At 38.3% G+C, this 24816-nt stretch overlaps 1 protein-coding gene across 1 annotated transcript; it reads right to left on the reverse strand.

Annotated features, from left to right (window-relative positions):
* Positions 1 to 21805: 21805 nt before the first annotated feature.
* Positions 21806 to 22987, reverse strand: LOC149162623 (F-box/kelch-repeat protein At5g15710-like). The gene has a single exon (XM_089435242.1). The coding sequence runs from the start codon at positions 22985 to 22987 to the stop codon at positions 21806 to 21808; it is 1182 nt and encodes a 393-aa protein (XP_089291368.1).
* Between the last annotated feature and the right edge of the window lie 1829 nt (positions 22988 to 24816).

Consider the following 24816-nt stretch of genomic DNA (forward strand, 5'->3'; position numbering starts at 1 on the left):
TTATCTCCAGTTCTCTTCAACATGCAACCACATCCTCGAAACCAACCTCTCAACCGTGAAGGATAGCAGAGCTCCTTTCCTATTAGTTCTCTCCCCATATAACCTTATCTCAAAACCAGTTGCTTAAGCACATGGAGGGCTTATCTGCTCCATTGTGGTTCAAATATTCTCTTCCTTAACCTTCATTCTACTCAATCTTATGTGCCTGAAACCTCAAAATTGTGCTCGACTATGCATAAACAAAGTTTGATGGCACTCTAGACTCTTAAATCAAGTCAATCTCAGTTGTTGGATCCATTGCATGTCGGTAGGCGCACTAAAATCCGCACATGTTTTGTACCTAATATTAATATGGGTATTTAGATCAAGTCACTACCAACCATTGGATCCATTGGGTTGTGGATGCTCCCTTATCCTTTTTTCATGTTGATGGACGATAACAGATTTGGACTGTCCATACCAAGCACACTTGATCACTTAGAAAGTGTTATGAAACCAGCACACAAAAAGATAGAAAATATAGATAAATGCCTTTAAAATAAGCCTCTTCGAGGGGGCAACCTCCTTTACATTACACAAATGAACAATTCTTGGATGATACAAATGACAAGACCTCCTTTCTATATATAGGAGTCTAAGGGTTCATAATATAATCAGAGCCGGCATAACAATAATAATGTAAGGGCACAATAATAACAATAGTGGGCTTTGAGACTGCTGCAGCGATGGCTAGGGTTTCAGAAGGGACGATTTGCACCGTCGTCGCACCTAGAGATCAGAGCTACAATGGAACAGCAAGGAGTCCGACAGCTGGGATAGCCGAGCACATTTCACCATTAATGGCTTGGCCTGGATCTGAATCAGGAAAGGATTCCCAAGGGGCAGATCGACTCAAACAGCGGCCAAGGAAGGGTTCTCTTTTCTAGTCTCAAGGCAGTTTACACTAGGCAGAGCAGGGTTCCATACCATAGGGACTAGGAATGATAGATTTAACTCAACCAGACCCTACCCTTGTTCGAGTCCCCGTTCAAAACATCGAGGGAGAAACAATCAGGCAAGGTAGCAATGCACGTGATAGATTGAAGGCGGTGCGGCTGTTTGAACCCCTATCCTCCCTCAGACTACCCCGTGACGACCGATCTGCTGTTCTCAAGAAAAACATTAAGAGAGAGGTCGATGAGCAAGAAAGGGGCGCGAGTAAATGGTCAAGGGTCAAGTGGCTTGCTGCACCCTTGTTCTCTTTTGGACAGACGTGGGCTGATCACATCAAGGGGAAGAAGAAACTCATGATCGGGACTCTCCTTATCAAAAATGCCATACATCAAGAGGTCAGGGTTTCCTTGATACAAATAGGAACTCTGGGCATTATGAATGGGCATTTGAAAACTGACCTTGGAGAGCCTACATACCTCACTGCTTTGGTTTCCCAAATAGCAGAAGGATCCAGGCCAAAAACAACACTAGCCACCAAGGACTCCAGTCAGGAACTGATATAAATTTTTATCAGAACCCTGTCAGGGAGTGCGATATGCAAGAAAACCTGGAAGGGGAAGCTGATAGAAGATATGAAGTATGAAATACAAGCACATACATGCATATCAGCAAACATGCAAAGCTTGATATAGGCAGGACAAATTTTATAGGACTATGGAATTATGCGAGACTCAACCATCATACTAAGCACGAGGCTGAGAGGTGGAAGCTTTGGAACCAAATCAAAGGGTACAACTTCTTTCAAGGATGTTGTCAAAGGGAAGGGGGAAGCCAACAACAAGCCAGCACCACCACAAGAGCTACCTGGGCCCTATATTGTGGAGAAAAAAATGCAGACTCCAGTACTGACAATCGCTCTGCAAACAAATTTTATGCTGAATTTTATACAAAGGCTGCCATATGTAGATTCAACGGCTTCTGGCCCAAAACAGATGCATTACAACAATGGATCTACTCCACATGGACAACAAACTGTGATATCCATTTATGCTCCAAAGGTTTTTTTATTGTCAGATTCGACACGGTCAAGGAAAAGGATTATTCCCTCCATGAGGGTCCCTAGTTCTGGGGCAATGCAGGACTCTTCATGACTCCCTGGTTCCCAGGTTTTGATGCCAATACTATGGTGGTTTCCAAAATGCCAGTATGGGTCAAGTTACACAACCTCCTGCTACACTTCTGGATTCCCAAAGTCTTCGAAGCAATGGGGAATGCAATAGGAAAATATCTCAAGCAAGACATGGAAAGAATTACAAGAGGTATACATACTTTTGCTATAATTTGTGTAGAAGTAGATCTTAGCCAAGGCTTACCCAACAACATAATTCTGATCCATAACAACACACAGTGGAATCAACCACTAGATTATGAGAACACAGCCTTCAGATGCCGTGGCTATCAAAAAACAGGTCACCTTCTTAGTAATTTCCCACAAGCCAAAAAAGAAACCAGAAGAAACAAGAAACAAACACAAAAACCAAGAGGCTAGCAGCACACAGTGAACCCATATGAGCAGCAGAGGATGAGGAAGCAACTATCCCTCCACCAGATCCTGATGATGTTCCTATTGAGGAGGAAGCGTGTATGCTACTAATTAGAAATTGTTGTTCAAATTGTTATCATACTGTCTGTAATTCCATCTCCCACTGTTTCACTCACTAATCAGAATTTATATCAAGAACAGTCATCTAGCCTTGCAGCAAAACTTTCCCATTACAGGCACCAGGACTCTCCCAAATCTCTGACTCCATATGCCCAATGGACTAACATCTCCCAAACATTTCATGCCCTTCTCACAACAACATTTCACAACCAAAACTTAAAACAAAAAACTAAACTCATAACTAGCCTAAAATCTTTACAAAACAAAGCTAAAATTTAAAGAGAGAGCCCTCTCTGATTTCAGGCAGGCTAGGGCCTGTAATCCAAAGATTGGTTAGTGGTTACCCCGGCCGTATTCCCTTGGGAGTCATAGGGAACAACCTGGGTGTTAACACATCCTCAAATCCATTCCCTTCTTTCGATGTAAGCTTCATGTTTTGTTCCATTAGAGTGGAAATAGAATTTCATTCTGCCATGTGAAATATGTTCAACAGTTCCCCGATGCACTTTTTATGGGAAATAAATTTTGGATTTTGATTGACGTCAACACCCAAGTAATAATGAAGATGTCCCAAGTCTATCATTTCAAAACCTTTCTTCAGATATTTCTTCACGAATGCAATATAAGTTTCATTTTTTCTATTTATTAATAGATCATCTACATATACTACAAGATACTCAATTGTTTTGATGACCTTTTTGACAAACAATGTTGCATCATCAAGATTGTAGTGTTTGATATTTAGCTTCAGAAGATGCTCAGTTAGTTTTTTGTACCATGCTCGTGGTGCCTATTTTATACTATACAAGGATTTGATGAGCTTGCATACCTTTTTTTCTTGTCTCTTCACAATAAAACCCTTAGGTCAAGACATAAAAACGTTTTCTTTCAAATTGCCATTCAAGAAATTTGTCTTCATGCCCATTTAATATTTTTCCATCCTTTTTGTACTTCCAAAGAGAATATGGTTCGAGTGGTTGCCCATTTTTCCATGGGAGAAAAAGTTTCCTTGTAGTAAACACCTTCTTTTTGTGCAAATCATTTTTCCACGAGCCTTGCTTTGTGCTTTACAAGTGAGTTGTCTGGTTTATACTTATTTTTGAAGACCCACTTTCAACCAATTGGTTTATGGAGGATCCACCAACTTCCAAGTCCAATTTTTTATGAGTGCATCGTATCCCTTTTGCATGGCTTCTTTCCATTCATTATGAGAATCAACTTCTTTGAATGAAGTGGGTTCAAAGTCACTGGACAAATTCAGTTCACAATTATAGAAGATATTTGTGTCATACAAATCACTTGAATTTACACCTCCATTGTCATCTTTAGCAGAAATTTTGGTTCTAGTCTTTATGATCTCATCATAATGAGCACTTTCAAGTGTCTTGACTAACCACTTCAATTTTCTTAGAGGAGGACAAGATGGCTCCTCTGAGAGTGTGGAATCATCAATGTTAAACTTCTTAATTATTATTATAACATCATCAAAATTTGATGAGGTGTATCAAACACTTCATGAGGAGTAGTTGAACCTGCAGAGGTGGATTCCAAATATTGTCCCAGAATTGGCCTCCCCTTCAACATTTGGAATCTCATTATCAAATTCATGATATGTCTTCATCGGAGAAATCCGTTATAGAATATTAAGTTGTCTCTCAGAATATTCATCACTTTTGGTGGGCTCAAGGAATATGACATCTCTAGAAAGTATAAATTTCTTATTAACCTCATCGTAAAGACAATAAGCCTTGGTGGTATTCGAGTACCCCAAGAGGATGCATTTACGACTCCTTGCATCAAGTTTGTTTCTTTGTTGTTTTGGAATCAATGCATAGAAGGCGGAACTAAAAACCCTAATAAGCCTAATGGAGGGGGTGTGGTCATGCCACATTTTTTAAGGAGTCTTGTTTCAAAGCGCATGTGATGGGAATTTTTTCTTTACATAGACTGCACACAAAAATTCTTTAGCCCAAAACATCAATTTTACATTCTTAAATAACATCATGGAGCGAACCATATTCAACAATGTTATGTTCATCTTCTCAACTACACCATTTTGTTGAGGATTGTATGGAACTGTTGTTTGATGTTGGATCCCATGTTATTGAAGATAGGATTTAAAATCATTACTAGTATCTTCTTTGTCATTATCAGTATGAAGGGCGCCGATCTTAGTTTGTGCTTCATATGAAATCCATGCATGAAAGTTTTTAAATGTTTCAAATGCTTTAGACTTGTCTTTCAACAAATATACCCAACACATTCTGGTGTAATCATCAATAAATGTCATGATGTATTTATTTCCATTTGTAGAAGGTACAGGCATAGGACCACACAAATATGAATGAATCAAACCAAGTTTTCTACATGCTCTAGAATTAGATTCATGGAATGGTTGTTTGCTATGTTTTCCAAGAATGCAAGCAAAACATTGCTTTAGTTTTCTAGGAATAGTTGGAAGACCAGAAACACCATTTTTTTCATTAAACAAATATTATCATAATTAATATGTCAAAATATAGCATGCTATAGAAGACTTGAAGACATTGTAGCTTCATTATGCTAAGTGAGATGGGAAGACTTGAAGACATTGTCTCTTAGGCAAAGAACTTAACTCTATTGAAGTTGACCTCAATCCTATCAAAAGAAAAAAATTCGGTCATGTCTAAGACAACAAAATTCAGCCTGTAGAAATCACAGAATTCAACCTACGGAAAATACAAACTTTGGTCATGTAACTATTTTAGTATTTCACCTTTCTATTCAAGTTCCTTAGTGTATTTCGAAGAACATTTCTAGTAGCCCTAAAAGCCTTGATAAAGAAAATTTGAGCTAAGTTAGTGCATAAATAACCACAGTTTTAGAGCAACATTTGTGTATCTTTTGAGATGACTTTTGGGGTTTTTGGATCAGCCTTTTGAGCAAATGTTGACAAGCCTTGGATTAGACCTTGTGTAGATTTGAAGAAGAAAAAATGGGAGACTTACTAAAATCCATTTGAAGTGGATCTAAGATGGTTTGAGGACATTCATCTTCGGATCATTTTCAGACCAGCCTAATTTAAAGACTAGGACTTGAAGACATAGTTTTCAGAAGCCATGTTGACTTTTGTGTTGGAGCAGTCATAAAAGCCTTGCTGAAGCAAACATGAAGCCATTGTTGGAGTAGTATTGGAGATATCCTTGAAGCATTTTTTGAGTTTTTGTTGGAGGTCGCTTTCTAAACTTGTTGAAGAAGATTTTGGAAGTCTTGAAGTCTTGAAACAATATTGAAGCCACCTTGAACGATTGAAGAAAATTGAGAGGGATGGAGCCCTAGAGGATTGGAGTCCTCATAAGAGGTTGGATCCTCATTGAGACCAATTTGGAGCTTGGATTGATATTTGAGGATTCGATTTTTAATTCCAGGTTGAATCCTTGAAGGAATTAGAATTTTATTGTACATGTTGGAGCTTGATTGTTGTAAGAGGGATGGAATCATCATCATTGCCATTAATAAGATTATTTTTTGTACATTTTGTGTTATGGTTTAACTAGTGATTTAAACTGACATAATATAACAATTGTAAAATAAATATTGATTCAACCCCCCTCTCAGTATTTCCAACAGTCATTTTCTTCCACAATGAAGATCAGATCTATTTGTCATATTCTGTCTACTAGCCCTCTTCATCTAAAGTTCTTTCTCCTACGTCCTCTTTTACTACTTTCTTTTTTAGCATAATCAGACTTTTCTTTTTTGGGAAACACATATAGTTTCTTTTGTGGATTGTGATGCTTACTTCTTCTTTCCAAAGGCTTTTTCTCTTTCTGCAACTTTCTCAACCAGGGAGTCAAATGTCATGTTTTTCATCTAGCCACTTGCTTGTAGAGATTCAAGGTAGTGAGAGTAGGTAGGATAGAGGGCCTTTATGAAGATTGTGAGAGGTAGATCTATCTTAACTTCAATGGCATCTATGTCATGCATGATAGCTTTGATTTTTGAGGCTAGTGCCATGGGGTCATCATCTTTTAGTTCAAGGCTAAAAGACTTCACAAGATGTTGTATCAATTCTAACTCTCAATGAGAATCATATAGATATTTTAATTTTTTAAGTGCACCATAGGAATCGGTGACTATGACAATGTGTCTCCTTACCTCCTCACTTATTATAGCATTGATGAGGGAAAAAGGTTTCCTCTCCTTTCTCTTCTAGATGGCAAGTTCGCTGACAGATGTAGCCTTAGTTGGTCCTCCCTCGTATGGCTTCATGTCTGATCCAAATTCATCTTCATCATTTTCTGTAACTTCTCCTTCGTAAACTCTATCCCATAGACCATTAAAAATGAGTGTGCTCTTTATCTTTCTAAGCCACTCTACATAGTTTTCTTTTCTAGTTAAAACTACACCAACTATGGAATTTATTGAACACATTTTAAATCCAACAATGCTTGATCAACTTCTAATAATAGTTACTTGCACAGAAAATTGTGCTCTCGTCACATCAAAATAAGGGAAATGTAGATGCACATCTAAATAATGAAAGTGCAGATGACGCAAATTTGATTTAGTGATTTCAGTAGTCAATTATGCGAATACAGATACACACATAGATATCCTTACTCGAACAAGGCACCCACCAACACTCTCCTCCATTGCTCGTTTTCCTCCATTAATTACTCAAACAATTTAACTAATCAAATTATTGAAGATAATTTATCACTATACTCTTGGCTACCACAAGCAAAACTGCAACACAGAGGAAGAATATGGATAATTTGTAAGGATGGAAAATAAAAATAAATTGTTACAACAAATACATAGCGCTTCTTGATGGTTGTTCTTAGAGGTTGTAGGCAAAGAACACCCTATATTTTGCTTGCACAATCATCAATTTCAATGGCAGCAAAAAACTCTGACTAGTCTACTTCTTCTTCTTTGGCATTGAAGCATGTCGTGATCAGGAGAAGAGGCTCTCAAAATCTCCATCAACCAGTTATGGTGATGGGAAAATAAGCCAACCAACGATGCTCTAATATCAATCAATGAACGAATAAATCCATATTGATAAGACTAATTGGGCGACTATAACCATATAAACGCATTATCATGTTTTTTATATATCTACTTTGAATGTTGATTGACAATGAATTATCCTTTAAGATATATCGTGTTAGCATAATAACGATTCTATAATTCGGAATAAACATTTAAAAGAATCGAAAAACTTTAATACCCAAGAAATCATACCTCTGGCCATTGATGTTGCTCACACTCCAAAACCAAACTTTCTGCTGCGTAGTTTGCTAGATCAAAAACCAGTAGTCTCAAAGACCTCCTTCGATAGATGTATGCAGGAAAGAAATAAGAGATTCCAAAACTCACCCACCGGCCTTCTTCCTTCTAGTATCAAAACTTTACTTATTTGTATTGAAAACCTGTGTCAAGGCAAGGCAAGTGAGTATATAACAGCTGAAGAGAGAAATTTTGTGGCGCATCAAGGCTGCTTACTGACGAAATTAGAATTCGTATCAACACATTCTGCTATTTTTATTTCGTGAAATTAACACACTCACACTTCATCCAGAATCTTATCACCAACTCCTAGGTGAACGTCAAAAGCACGCGTGAAACCAGCGAATCATATGAAACTGCGCCCTCCCTCAGCTTTGCAAACGATGCCCTTAGATTTACAAAATTCACCCAAAATCTCTCATCTTTGAGGCACTTCCAAGCTCAGCTCACTCTAACTTGATGGTGTAAGACTGAAAGGGATTGAGTTAGTGACCTTGGGGACCAAACAGAAGTATTTATAGCCAAGCTTCCATCAAGCTTTTGTTGGCTATGTGTCAAGTGTTCCACAGAACATGGTAGAGAACTACAGAGGGAGTAATGGACCACTCCAGGAACTCCCAACAAGAAATTAATTAACTGAAGATAGTTTCCGTAATTGAAGGAAATAACTACAGTTGGTTTCCGTAATTTAAGGAAATGACTGCAGTTGATTTCCAGATTATCAGCAGTTGTTGGGAGAGGGAGCTTAACATTCTCCCACTTGGTCCATACTTCCAATCTTAATGTCTCATCTTAAAACCCATTGATAATCTGTCTTAAGTAATAAATACATGAATCATGGCGATAATTCCTATAATGACAAGTATTATCTTCCATGTATTACTATGTATTTATTTCTATTAAAATTTATGTGGCAACAATTTCTTAATGAATAAACCCTATGTTTATTCTTGGTCCTACACAGATGAATTCTCTCAAATCAAATTAAGGTGCACATAAATATGAGGAAAGCATCATAATAATTAAGAATTTCATTAAAATAATATTGTCCATACAATGAGAAACTACATAACGGAACCAAGTCACATATTCATTACATGATCCTTGAATTTAAACAGTGGCATGCCCTTAGTCAAAGGATCAGTGATCATCAAATCAGTGTTGATGTGCTCAATGACCACTTTCTTTTCTTTAACACGTTCCCTTATCGCTAAATACTTAATGTCAATGTGTTTATTTCGACTCCCACTTTTGTTGTTTTTAGCCATAAAAACAACAGCGGAATTGTCGCAATACATTCTCAATGGCTTAGAGATAGAATCCATAATTCTAAGCCCAAAAATGAAACTCTTAAGCCATACACCATGTAAAGTAGCCTCAAAACAGGAGACGAACTCGACTTCCATAGTGGAAGTGGCAATCAAGGTCTGCTTGGAACTCCTCCATGATACAGCTCCATCGGCCATCATAAAAATGTATCCTGATGTTGATCTGTGTGAATCAACACATCCAGCAAAGTCAGAATCTGAGTAGCCAAGTACTTCCAAATTGTCCGTCCGTCTATAAATAAGCATGTAGTTTTTGGTTCCTTGAAGGTACCTCATTACTTTCTTTGCAGCTCTCCAGTGGTCTAAACCTGGATCACTCTGATATTGTCCCAACATTCCCATAACAAATGCAATGTTAGGTCTTGTGTAGACCTGAGCATACATTAGGCTTCCGATAGCAGAAGCATATGGAATGTTCTTCATTTGTTCCCTTTCAAAGTCGTTCTTTGGGCATTGGTTCAAATTGAACCTATCACCCTTCACAATGGGAGCTACACTTGGTGAACAATCCTTCATCCGAAATCTCTCTAAAATTTTATTAATATAGGTTTCCTAAGATAGACCCAAGATGCCTCGAAAACTATCTCTACGGATCTTAATGCCAATGACATAAGATGCCTCACCCATATCCTTCATATCGAAATTTTTAGAGAGGAATTGTTTTACCTCATGCAGCAAACCCTTATCATTGGTTGCTAGCAAAATGTCATCCACATATAAAACAAGAAAACAGATTTTACTCCCACTAACTTTCAGTATATACATTGATCCATATTATTTTCTACAAAACCGAATGAAGAAATTACATTATGGGATTTCAAATACCATTGGCGGGCTGCTTGTTTTAAACTGTATAATGATTTCTTGAGCTTGCAAACCAATTGCTCACCATCACTAGAGGGGAATCCTTCAGGTTGTTTCATGTAAACCTCCTCCTCTAGATCTCCATTGAGAAATGTCGTTTTCACATCCATTTGTTGCAACTCCAAGTAAAAATGGGCTACTAATGCCGTAATAACATGCAAGGAATCTTTCTTAGATACAGGAAAGAAAGTCTTCATGTAGTCAATTCCTTCTTTCTGAGTGAATCCCTTAGCAATAAGTCTTGCCTTGTATCTCTCAATGTTGCCCAATGAGTCTTTCTTAGTCTTAAAGACCCATTTACATCCAATGGCTTTTGCACCATTAGGCAACTCAACAAGATCCCAGACTTCGTTACTCTTTATAGAATTCATCTCTTCCTTCATGGAGTCGTACCATAATTCTGATTCTTTGCAACTCATGGCTTGTGAAAATGACTCGGGATCATTTTCGGCTCCAATGTTGTAGTCAAATTCTTGCAAATACACAACATAATCATCAAGAATTGCTTATCTCTTTGGTCTAGTAGATCTTCTTAATGTTGTACCATCATCTTCCTGAGAAGTATGTGGTTCAACTCGTTGTTCAAAAATTCTTGGCAACTCTTGAACTACCTGATCTACTGGAATGTCGTCAGCAAGTTATGGAACTTCAACAATTGGTTGTTCAACACCAGTTTGTACTTGAGGGGTGCTGTGAACAATAACCAATCTATCACTTGAGGTGGAAGGTTGAGATTTTGAATGATCCTTTTCAGAAACTATGTTCCTGGTTTGATTGCTCCCACTGATCAAGTCATTTTCAAGAAACTTTTCATTTCTTGATTCCACAATCCTAGTGTTGTGAGATGAACAGTAAAATCTGTAACCTTTAGACCTTTCAGCATATCCAATGAAATACCCACTAATGGTCCTTGGGTCCAGCTTCTTCTCTTTTGGATTATATATTCTTACTTCAGACGGACATCCCCAAATGCACATATATCGCAAACTTGGTTTCCAACCTTTCCATAATTCAAATGGCGTTTTAGGAACAGCCTTGGTTGGAACTCGGTTTAATATATACATTGTCGTCTTAAGTGCTTCAGTCCACAAGAATTTATGCATGATGTATTGGGCAACAATCCCATGCTCTTGAAGAAATTTTGCAAATGGCCCAGGTGCTTGTCCATCATCTGTGTATCTACCATAATATTCTCCACCTCTATCTGATCTCACGATCTTAATTTGCTTGCCGCATTGTTTCTCTACTTCAGCCTTAAATATATTAAAGGCATCTAATGCTTCGTTCTTTTTATGAAGCATGTAGAGATACATATATCGTGAGTAATCATCTATAAAAGAGATGAAGTATCTCTGACCATGTGAGTCCATGTATGGACTACACATATCAGTATGTATGATCTCTAATATGTCCGAACTCCTATTTGCACCTTTCTTTGACTTGTTGGTCTGCTTTCCCTTTATGCAGTCCACACAAGTCTCAAAATCAGTAAAATCTAGAGTATTAAGTACCCCTTCATTTACTAATCTTTTAATTATTTCTATGGAGATATGACCTAATCTCCGATGCCATAATTTAGAGGAATCCTCATTAATAACACATCTTTTAGTGCCAGTGTGAACATGCATTGTATCATAAGTGACATTGTTTTGTAAATTAATGCAGTAAAGACCATTAGACAAAATACCATTCCCAACACAATCAGATTTATAAAATAAATTGAAGGATGTTTCTGAAAAGTTAAAGAAATATCCAAAATGTACAAGTCTTGAAACTGAAATCAAGTTTCTAGAAAAACTTGGAATGTAAAAGGTCTTTTCTAATTCTAAAACAAAGCCACTACTTAAAGTTAAATAGCATGTTCCTATAGCTTCCACATGCGATCCCATCTTGTTTCCTAATAAGATGCTTTGCCCACTTCCCACTGGCTTCCTTAGGATTTGCAAACCTTGCAAGGAATTCGAAATGTGAATTGTTGATCCAAAATCAATCGACCAGGTGTTAATATTGACATTAACCATATTAGATTCATAACAAACAAATGAGATTGGATTACCTTTGTCCGCAAGCCATTTCTGAAATTTGGCGCATTCCTTCTTCATGTGTCCCTTTTTTTTACAGAATAAACACTTGGAATCCTTCTTGATATCGGCTTGGGGAGGTACTTTACCTTTCCCTTTCCGATTGGCTTGAGATTTGCCCTTTCCACGTGTTGCCAGCATTGCACTTTCTCCCAGTTCCACCAGTCTCTCTTCCTCTTGAACACACATGGTCATGAGTTCATTAATTGACCATTTATCCTTATGTGTGTTGTATGAGATTTTGAAGGGTTTGTATTGGTGCAGAAGGGTGTTCAGGATGTAGTGCACCAGGAAGGACTCTAATATTTCAACCTCGAGTTTCTTCAATTGAGCCACAGTGTCCCTCATTTGCATGATGTGCTCGCGTACACCTTTCACACTGGTGAGCCTTAGGGATGAGAACTTCATGATTAGGGTGCTTGCTAGTGCCTTGTCTGAAGTGACGAATTGATCATCAATGGCTTTCAGCAAGTCTCGGACCTTTTCATGCTGATCAACGGAACCACGAATACCAGTTGAAATTTTAGTCTTAATGAACATCATGCTTAGGCGATTAGATCGCTCCCATCGTTCATAAAGCGTGATGTCCGTTGTAGTGCTGGTATTAGTGAGTGTCGGTGGTTCATCTTTCCTAATAGCATAGTCTATGTCCATCCACCCCAAATGAAGGAGAACTCTCTCCTTCCAGACCTTATAGTTATCTCCCTTAAGTTCAGGGATATCACAACGTATTTTAGAGAAATTTGTAGGTTGTACAACTGCATAAAATTAAAGATCATGTGCTTAGTTAAATTTGAGGCCTAAATAAAATTTCATGCTTTACCAATGTAAATCATGCGTAAAATTGAATCTAATGACATAAAAATTGTTTGTGAACTAAATTTTCAATTCAAGCAGATTCAATTATTCTTTATGATAGAATTTATCAAATTATTCACTTAATTCAAAATTCTAAAGGGTATATTATGATTATAATTTGATATAAATTCTATCTTAGATTTGAACTTTATGATAAAACTATTAATTCATAGTCTCTATGGGTAAGTTATGAATAATTTGATATTTTATCCTAATTAATTATATAAATATAATAAAAATTCATGTGGGATAAAATTTATTATATTTAATATAATTAATTACAATTAATCTCTAAATATTCTTTATGTGATCCTAATCAATTATAATATATAATATTATTTAATTTAGAGATGTTGTGGCTATTCTCTAATCAATTAAAAATTATATGGATCACTAGACATTATTTCTTGTATGCATAAAAATTAACTTGATATGTGAATAATTATAAATTGCATAAATAAAACTATAATATTCATGCATAACATTTAACGAGTATACTCATCCAAAATAGCATGTATTAATTAGAGCAGAAATAATTAATTCATGCAAATTAAATATGAGCATAGTTATAAATTTGCACAACAATTATCCAAATTGCATATAATTAAACCAAATAAATATTATAAGCATAAAAAATGAGCAAAATTAGACATATTTCCAAATAAATGTCTTAATTCAGAAAATTCTCAAAATATGGCATTTAGCCAAACAGAGCATGTCTATAAACACCAAGGCAGAGATTAAAAAAAATGCTCTAATACCAAATGTTAGCATAATAACGATTCTATAATGCGGAATAAACATTTAAAAGAATCGAAAAACTTTAATACCCAAGAAATCATACCTCCGGCCATTGATGCTGCTCACACTCCAAAACCAAACTTTCTGCTATGTAGTTAGCTAGATCAAAAACCGGTAGTCTCAAAGACCTCCTTGGATGGATGCATGCAGGAAAGAAATAAGTGATTCCAAAACTCGCCCGCCGGCCTTCTTCCTTCCAGTATCAAAACTTTACTTATTTGTATTGAAAACCCGCGTCAAGGCAAGGCAAGTGAGCATATAAAAGCTGAAGAGAGAAAGTCTGTGGCGCATCAAGGCTGCTTACTGACGGAATTAGAATTCGTATCAACGCATTCTGCTATTTTGCTTTCGTGAAATTAACACACTCACACTTCGTCCAGAATCTTATCACCAACTCCCAGGTGAACATCAAAAGCACGCATGAAACCGGTGAATCATATGAAACTGCGCCCTCCCTCAGCTTTGCAAACGTTGCCCTTAGATTTACAAAATTTACCCAAAATCTCTCATCCGTGAGGCACTTCCAAGCTCTGCTCACTCTAACTTGATGGTGTAAGACTGAAGGGGATTGAGTTAGTGAGCTTGGGGACCAAACAGAAGTATTTATAGCCAAGCTTCCATCAAGCTTCTGTTGGCTATGTGTCAAGTGTTCCACAGAACATGGTAGAGAACTGCAGAGGGAGTAATGGACCACTCCAAGAGCTCCCAACAAGAAATTAATTAACTGAAGATAGTTTCCGTAATTGAAGGAAATAACTACAGTTGGTTTCCGTAATTTAAGGAAATGACTACAGTTGATTTCTAGATTATCGACGGCCGTTGGGAGAGGGAGCTTAACATATCGAGCATACCCAAGTTGATATTGTTGTCACCCGAAGCAATTTTTGTTTCCAATCTTCATGTCTATAAAATATTCCACCTGAGCAGGGATACTAAATCAAAGATGTGGCCAAAAATATTCTTCGCATATGTGGTTCGATATGTTGCATGGCGTTTCTAACCCTTTGAATTCTGATCCAAGATGCATATTTCCCACTCTCATCCAGCTCGCACTAGGCTCTATACATAGTTTTGGTATGAATCTGATATCATGATTCCAATGAATGCTTACAGTCTTTCCTTTTAGACTCAACCTTCCTGTAACTTGCCACATGCACTGCATCTCAAAGCTCCTCACAGTGAACAGAAAAATAACTATTTGAATCGTGGGATCCAATACACAGAGTTGGGATCTATAGCACTACGCCAAGACGATCTGACAGGTCAGATACCATGAACTAGAACAAAAAATCAAACTATGGAGGAGGAGAAGGAGAAAAGCAAGTTTTGGTAGAGGAGCAGTCCACTATGATACCATGTTTCAAAGGAGAAATAGTTAGATGGTTCTCCGTGGGTTGTTGGTTTTCCTAATGACCTTTCAATTTTATATTTACTATTATTTATAATTCACCATAATCCTGGAGGATTACCTATGTCGACAACTTTTTTCCTTCAAATATTTTGACAAAATAGGTCGTTGATGTTGTCTAGGTTTGGAGTCTAGAGGCATTGGTGTCCAACCAACATGACGCCTATCTAGTAAAATTTTAGACTAGCATTTCTATTTGTCCATGTTCTCCTATTTCCTTAGTCACATGTTCAATACGATTTATAGGAGATGCTCGTTCTTTGAACCTCAAAGGGGCACCACAAGCCTTGCTCAAGTTGAATGGCAGTAGTCTGGGAGTTTCTTTTAGCTTTATTTCTTGAATAATAGGCACTACTTTTATTATGAAACAAGGTCAGACATTTTTAGTTGGTACAAATTTAATCTACTAACATTCCTTCGCTTTAGATTCATAATTTTTTATTTGTCATTCGTAAAGCTTTATGTTTGATTTTGTGCCTATGGAGAGGAGGGAGCCTGAAAGAATTTCTCCAAATGAATTTGGCTTTACATTATCTCTATCCCTATGCAGTATATGATATAACCTCCTTATTTATGCATCGTCCTCCCAGGTTTTAACCCACGCTCTTCCTTCTCGAGGGTTAAGAGGGATTATAATTTTTTTCTTATTTCCCTTTAACTTTATTTTGTCTTCTTCTAAGAAAATCGTCGCCTTCATTCCTCAACCCCATGGTCTTCCAACCAAAGTTGTATATGATAGTATCCCATCGACTAATTCGATTACCTCAAAGTCAATGAAAGTCTAAATCCCCATGATTGATGTTTTTACGTGCTTCACTATTTTGGTGGGCTCTATAAATCTCTGGTTTGTGAGTTTAAGGTAGTTATTCACTCCCTAGAGAGTTGGCCTTCCTATATTTATCCAAGTTTATCTAAGAAGGATATTCACTAGCGATCCAAGTCCACTACAACTTGTTTTATCATGTATTCATCTATCAGAAGGTCTAATTGAGGGTCATAATCATAAAAATGTTTTCCTTGAGATAGCTGACACAAGTTCCTACATTGGTTGAGAGAAAAGAGAAACAATGGCCGGCGTATTCGAAGTTAGGGTTTCAGCAGGTCTTGTGGCCGCCGGCGATGCTCCCACTGGTTTATTGGATGCAGGATCGGATTGGAACCAGGACGTGGGCTTCATAGCTTGCGATCGTTTTTGCAGGAAATGGCCCGGATCCATAAACGAAGAGGAGCTGCAGGGTTTGATCCAACACTTTTTTTTTCTCGAGATCTCTCCTCTTCCTTTGGCTCGATCTGCCTGTCTAAGGGCGAATCGGGGCAATGCGTTTCACTGTTTGGGGATATATTTCCCAGATCTATCGCCCTTCACTCTCTTTCGGAGTGATGAGACCTCCACCGTTGGCTGCTCACCTTGGACAGATACCCTTGCCCGCGCAAAAGGGGAACCCCTTCTGGGATTGCTGCGGTTTCGATCCACAATACGGCGGTTTTCCAAGGTTTTGGTTAAAGATCTACTCCGGGACGGAAAGCGGGAGCCGGTACTCCAAAGGGTTGAGGTCACCCTGTTCTTGGGGGTTCTGGAGAGGGAGGCGGCTATCTTGACCGCCGGAAAGTTTAGCCACGAGAAGCCCATCTTCAAGGCGCCCTCTGGGCGTATGATACAAAGCCCCCAGCATCCTCTCAGATGCCCAGATCGGGGAAACGGCTCAACTGAACGGGCCATTCACTATAAACACGGGGCGGAACGATTGGATCTGGCCAGATCTAGGCATAAGTCATTTGAAAGCCAACCAGACCCAGAACTCAAACCAGTAACAAGGAACCAGAACAAGGCAGACATAGCAGATCTGAAACAAATCTTTATTAGATCAACAGAAGGAAGGCACTTTTGTGTGCAGATCTGGGTATGGATGACTGTATTGGACTTAAAAAAAGAGATACAGGTCAAACTGGGCATTCCAGCTGCATCACAAAACCTATTATTTTCTGGGTTATGCATGCAGGATCAACACACCCTCCAGCATTACAGGGTTGCAAAAGATTCAACTGTTATTCTCAATCTCCGGCTGCGAGGTGGAACAAAGGGATCTACATCAAAACCTACAGAGATGCAGCAAAGGGGACAGAAACGCAAAAGGGGAAAGAACATGCAAATGTAAATACACCCCCAGGGCAGTATATTGTAGATGAAGCACCAGAGAGCCCCTCCATTCTGTTGGATATCCCAGAGGTAAAGGGCATTTTCACAGATCTACAAAAAACTGCAATCATTTGTAGATTTAACGGCTTCTGGCCTAGATCGGATGCTTTGTTCCAATGGATACACATGACATGGACAAAAAACTGTCGGATTCACCTATGCTCGAAAGGATTCTTCATAGTAGTCTTTCGAGTCGAAGAAGATAAGGATAAAGCTCTTACCGAAGGACCATGGTTCTGGGGCAGTGCGGGATTATTCGTTACCCCCTGGTTCCCGGAGTTTGATCCAAACTCCATGGTGGTATCAAAAATGCCGGTATGGGTAAGGCTACATAATCTTCCGATGCATTTTTGGCACTTTTCATCCTTAGCAGCCATAGGAAATACTCTCGGAAGAATGTTAAAGATAGATACAGAGAGACATCTAAAAGGGATCTTTACCTTTGCTAGAATTTGCGTCGAGGTAGATCTCAGCCAGGGGTTACCAGAAAGCATCATTCTGAACTTCAACAATACTCAATGGAAACAATCTTTGGACTATGAGAACACAGCATTCAGATGCAGGGGATGTCAACAAACAGGTCATTTGTTCAATGCATGCAAAAGCCATAACAAGAACAAGCCACAACAAAGGAAGCACAAAGGATGGCAGAACATAGACAATGTCATAAAGAAGAAAACTGAGGAAAAGAAAGTTCCCACAGTATCAGAAGATGCAGAAACAGAAGAAGAGGAGGGCGATACAAACATAGAGGAGGTTGGTCTAGAGACCCAAAAGGAAAACACAGCAGTCAACAAGGAACTACAGCCACATTCTTTCCAGGCAGAGACCCAGCAACAGATGACAAGCGTGGATCAAAGCATGGGAGGCATCAAACGGCAGCATCATTCAGATACATCAGACTCAGATAAAGAAACAGGACAACAAAATGAAACAGCCCAGTTAGTCATTGTCTCGACCGAGCCCACTGTGGGAGAGTGGCGCAAGGTTGAGAAGAAAAAGGGGCGAAAAACCTGAGCCGGATGCCAGGTTTTTTCCCTTTTTTTCGTTCTCTTTTCTCTTCTCCTTCTTATTCTTTGTGCACGTTAGTTCACTAACGATGCGAGCCCATGTGGCAACATTCTGAATGTTTCAGGCAGTCCTCTAACTGCTGGATGTTAACTCATCTGTTTGTAGCTCTTTTATTTTTATAATAGAAAAGCTCGGTTTTTTTCCTTGGAAAAAAAGTTCCTACATTGGTTACCCTCCTCTTTATAATTTTTTAATATGTGGAGGAGTTCAATCAAGTGACCAACTAGTTGTTCTTCTTTTAATAATTCCAAAAATACCTCTAATATACTGTATTTCATCAGCTTGTTGTCAACCTTCATTTTTGAAAAAATCGACTACCTTTTCCATTGTATCACTATGATGTTTCAAGTCTAGATATTGGGCAATGCTTTCAGAGGGTTGAAGAGCATGTTGATTTCCTAATATGTTTTCTAGACCAACTCTTGATTTAGGAATAACGTGGTGGTTTTTTTGTTCAAAACTTCTTTCTTTGGGACAATTTGAAGGAGATTTACAACTATTTTATTCAATATTTGTTCTAATACTTTGGGAAATCTTCTAAAGAATGATAGCCCAATCCACAAATATTGCAGAATCTTAAGCCAATTTTTTTTCTTTTATAGGGCAACTAGGTGCAGCATGACCCTCCTTCCAACATGTGAAATAGTACATCCTTTCCTGACCTTAACCTCTGCCTTGACCTCATCCATTATATCCACCTCTTCTTCCACCAAATCCTACTCTAACATTTCCTTTACCTCCTTGTGTAATTTAGTCATTAAATTGATCAGATGTTTGTGTATGATATACAATATGATAGTTAGGCTTATTCTTTCCATTCAATTGGCACTCCTGTGTAGAATAAGTATTCACTTCACATATGGCACATGTTTGTGTATGATATACAGTATGGTAGTTAGGCTTATTCTTTCCATTCAATTGGCACTCCTGTGTAGAATAAGTATTCTCTTCACATATGGCACACCACTTTGGCTTTACTTTTATTAGGTTACACTGGCACTCTCTAGTATTATGGTTCAACGAGACTTTACATATGTCACAATATGTATCTACTTGAACGTGTCAGACATCTTGATCAAAATAGTCTACAAATTTGAAGTTGTATTTAGTGTGTTCCTTAGTCCTGCAATTGGTGCACCATAGGTTATTTTTTTGCAAGGATAAACTTAGCAACAACTACTGCAATTGTTTGATCTTCTCTTCTAGTCTTTTGTCAACCATTGAGGAGTTTGGTTGCCATTTGTCATCCTTTTCAATTTGTTGGGCCATTTTCAAGGCTTCTTTGCATAATGGGACTTCGTGCATTCTTAAAGGCCCTCAAAGTTTTTGTAATAACCCAACGACATACCACTGAACCAACAACACTTCATCAATATTATAAGGGATTTGACTTAACAAATCCTTGAATCTTTCATCATATTCCCTTACTATTTCGTCAAGTCTCTGTTTCATGTCTTTTAACTTTTGAGCTAGAAGATGTTTAACATCTTGAACTTTGAAGAAGGAGAAGAAACTATCATTGATATCATTCTTATTTTTGGGTTGGTTCTCTGTGAAATTCATAAACCATGTGAGAACTCTCTTATGGGGAGTTGTTGCAATTGTTCCATATGTTTATCTTTATCTGTAATATCGTTGGTTGTCCATAGTTTCTCATAGATGAACCTGTGCTTTTTAAGGTCTTTGTCACCCTCGTAGATGGGGATATGGTTTAACCCCAAATTTCTTTGAGATGGTGATGCTTTTTATGTTTCCTTGGGGCCAATTGATTTAACTACTTCTTCTAATTTGCTAGGTTCAACACCTGGTGAATGAGTTACACGCGAGGTGCTTTCTTTATCGTTGTCTTCGACTCTTGTAGAATTTTTCAAATTATCATCGGTTTGACACCCTTTATCTATATACTCAACAAACTAGTTAGTATGAGGCTGGGTCAATTCGTCGTCTTGGCTTCAATTTTGTTCTTCTTTAACAAATAAATTTGGTCTTCAATAAAAAGTTATTTTTCAATAAACTTTATCTACAAAATTAAACTTATAATAATAATTAAATCGAAAATTAATTAATCAATCAATTTTTAAAAACATTAATTAATCAAATATCAAAGTGTTTATTGAAAAATATATATAATAAATAATACAACAATATCTAATTTCAACTTTGGGAATGGAGAATGTCTTACAACTACTTCTATTCGGGTAAGAACTTGTCTTCAAGAGGAAATAGGTTTCACAATAATGTAAAGAAGATGTTATTCCACAACATTGTATCATGGTGGGACGACGGGGTGGTTGTCTCACTAGGATATTATCCCCTCCACCCAGTTTCAAATCCCATGAGGGCACACCATGGCCCGTCATAGTAAGGCTGGAAAGATAGGTGTCTCGTTCGAGTCTGAGATCATCAGTAATCTCTGGATATCTTGGTCATAGGTTCGAGTCTGAGATCGTCAGTGATCTCTGGATATCTTGGTCATAGGCTAAACTATAAGTTTTTGATATATGTGGATATCTTGGTCATAGGTTCGAGTCTGAGATCGTCAGTGATCTCTGGATATCTTGGTCATAGGCTAAACCATGAGTTTTTTATATATGTGGCCTGTGGGCTATTTGCATATATTAGGGAGTTAAAAAACCTTAATACATGTTTTTTTGATATAAGAAAAAAACTTAAATTAAAAAATCATAATAATAAATTAAAATTACACATTCAAAAGTCAATCTAACTATCAAATGTGTTTTACTTTTTTGCCAAAATCAAATGAAAATTTTAGCTAGATCACTATTTTTTATTATTTAAAATATTGCTTTAAATATATAAATAAATCCAGAACCCTCAAAAACTCATAAGGCACTCAAACTGTGCATATTATAAAACTCGAAATTACCATTCCAAGAAAATTACTACACAATTTTGAACAAAATAAACTAGAAAATATCACAAAAGATAAATATATATATATATGTTAAACTATAAATTTAAAATTATTTTTTTAATAAATAATCCAAATTTAAAATAAATATGTAATTATAAATGAAAAAATTATATAACCCAAATTATATAAAATTTTAACCATTTAGAAGGGTTTTTGAAACCCATGCTAATGCCAACCATATCACAAACAGATAAACAAACCCAAAAATTATCAAATTGATACATAAAAATCTTTAAGCTTTCGAAAAGGAGACCTTTATCTGAAACCTATCTGAAACCTCCTCAAAACAAGAAAACCAATGCATCCCACCACCAAGCTACTGTCCCTTCATATCCCACCATCAACTAGTTACTATGCCCTCATATCTGGCCTGGTTTCAAAGGCCGTGGCCTTCAGACCTTCATATCTGGCCTGGGTTGAAAGGCCATGCCTTTCAGATGCCGAGGAGTGGCAATAGGCCATTTGGGGAGCCAACTCCATGACTCCTCTATTTTTCGGCTTGAATTTAAATTGTAAACTACAATCTCGATAAACCCACGTCCATTTCTTTCGCTGAAAGCTTTAAAGCACACGTAATTCCCTACTCCAAAGGACTCGATCCAGAGCCATGTCTGATCCAAAACAACGTTAAACATGGATTCAGGCATTCTTGCAATCTCTTTCCACACAGAGAAGTTTGAACCAATATTACGATGATACTCCCATATATTCACCCCTTCCAAACGATGACCACCAGCTACAGCTGTGGCCCCTGCCACTAGCAGCCGCGATCCACAGGTGAGCAGATGAGGCCATTTGATTACCCTATTACTGTTGCTATGCTGCAACGGTAAAGGCTCAAAAATGGAGGTCCCATCTCGCATGCTGAAACCCATAATGCCCACAGGAATTCGGGTCATACAGTAGAAGAAACCATCACAGAAAACGACCCCTCCACTCCTATTCCTCACCATTAAATCCCCGCGCAGCTCCCCTGCGACCCTCCATGATTTGTGAAAGGAATCAAAGATCTCAACTGTCATTACACTACCAGACACGCCCAAGGTGACCACTCTGTAGGATTCTGGACTGTACTCATCCACTGTAATGCCTCTGGCCATGACAGCCGTTATGCATCTCGTTGACGGCAGATGTACGAATTTTCTTGTGAGTGGATTGAACACAATATTAGGGCCGGTTGGGATATTAGCCAAGAATAGGCCTGCGGCAGATCCGTGGTAGCTAAGTCCAGATCTCGATATATCTGCAACATTTGCTAGAAAAGAAAGGGAGATGCAGCAGGTGCTCTTCCAGGTCCGTGTTAGGAAGCTATATACGAGGCAAATTGGCGGTCCAGAGTGTTCATTGCACATAGCCAGCCATGGCTGGCGGTTGGGAGGCGCCTCAGCCCATCGACAAGTTATGAATTTTGTGGATGAAATGAGGGCATTCCATTGCTTACACACACTTCTGAACTTACAAAGATATTCTACTGGGAGCCTGGCCAATACTTCCTCTCTCAAATCTTCGGTCAATTCACACCATTCTGACTCAGGCACTGGGCTCTCCTCCTCAACATTTGCAGCCTCCTCCATTTCATCCAGTCGTCTCACCAAAATCCTAATCGGAAACAAATGACTGGAAGTTAAAATCAAAACCTGTGCTCAAAGGTAATCTTTCAATCTCTCTCTTGTACAGCTCCAACGGTTTTATATAGAGTTTTCTAGGCACAGCTCGTTGAGTTACAGAACCGCTATGTGCCACATTTGTGCAAAAGCAATAGGCTGAACTAGGTGTGAAAATAATCCATTTGCCTAATGATATATAGAACCTTCTTGATACCAAACTGTTAAAATTATTACCTGCAAAACCATGTGCTACTCGTACTTTTGAAAAGAGTGCACGCTAATACCATATATACAAAGAGTCCTAAAGCTATGTGAGCAATAACTATTGAGTGATTGACATTTCGATAACAACCACCTCCACTCGGGGATCACGTTGAACGAGCAATGTTTCAAACAGATAAACAAAGCCAAAAAATATCAAATTTATACATAAAAATCTTTATCTGCGTTCGAAAAGGAGACCTTTATCTGAAACCGCCTCAAAACAGGAAAACCAATCCATCCCACCACCAAGCTACTATCCCGTCATATCCCACCATCAACTAGTTACTATGCCCTCATATCTGGCCTGGTTTCAAAGGCCATGGCCTTCAGGCCTTTGTTAGTTTGACAACGAATTAGTAATTTTGGATAAAATGTAACTAGATAGTTTTTACAGTTTTATACCGAAATATTAGTTATGTAACGACGGTTGATGATATAAAACTAACAAATGCCCATGAAATGTAATGTGCGGAGATTCATTGTTGAATAACAAATTCCAATCCATTCAGTTTCTTGTCTTGGTTATTCTGTTGAAGTTTCTTTGTTTTTTCTTCATTATTCTGTTATTTGTACAACAAGTGGTATCAGAGCCTAACAGGGCCGAGCGATTGGGCGTAAAGGCGTGAAAACCCTGCCTGCGTGAAGAATTGACGTTGTCTGCGTGAATGGGCGTGAAGGCGTGAAGACCCTGCCTGCGTGAAGAAGAGTCCAGAACCCACGTTGAAGAAATGGCAATCAACCTGCGTGAGAGTTTGATGATGTCTGCGTGAATGGGCGTGAAGGCGTGAAGACCCTGCCTGCGTGAAGAAGAGTCCAGAACCCGCGTTGAAGAAAAGGCAATCAGCCTGCGTGAGAGTGGTTTTTGCGTGCCAAACCCTCTGCCTGCTTGTTGCTGCGTGAGAGCTTGCGGCCAGTTATCTGCCTGCGTGAGGAGCACGTGTAAGAAAGGAAGAGTGGTTGGCCTGCATAAAGATTGCAGGGAAAAATCCGGAATCTGCCTACGTGAGGAGGGAACCTCGTCTGCGTGTGTGAAGACGCTGCGGTGTCCAGCGTTCTGCGTAAAGGCAAGCGTTGTTCTGTGTATTATCGATCTGCGTGCTGGATCTGCCTGAGCGTGGGTGGTTTGCCTACGTGCTGCGTGAACAGTCGAACTACCTCCATTGCCAAACCGCCTGCGTGGAGGAAGGGTGTCTGCCTGCGTGCTGCGTGAAGTCCAGAACGCCTGCGTGGAGGAAGGGTGGTCTGCAGTCGCTGTTCGCTGCCAGTTGCTGCCAGCAGGATCTGCGTGCTGGATCCAGGTATTTTTTAAAAAATAATTTTTGTTTCAGAAATTTTTTTGAATACAGTGGTGAATGTGAGATAGTGAGGAAAAGAAGACAGTTTTTTTTAAAGGAAAGGAGAAAAGAAGTTTTTTTTTAAAAGGGTTTTCTTTGAATTAAAAAAAAACAAAGGTTTTTCCCTAAAAAATATTCAGCAAATTTTTTTTAAAGAATTGAAGTAGGGAGAGTTAAAACTTGGAAATCCTTTGTTGG

Source organism: Pinus tabuliformis, chromosome 5_2 (assembly GCF_031772625.1).
Source record: "Pinus tabuliformis cultivar Carrire ecotype Pingquan chromosome 5_2, CPIR1, whole genome shotgun sequence".
Lineage (NCBI taxonomy): Eukaryota > Viridiplantae > Streptophyta > Pinopsida > Pinales > Pinaceae > Pinus > Pinus tabuliformis.

Coding starts and splice junctions, on each gene's coding strand:
- LOC149162623 (XM_089435242.1), bottom strand. CDS start 22,987: ATGGAGGAGGCTGCAAATGTTGAGGAGGAGAGCCCAGTGCCTGAGTCA.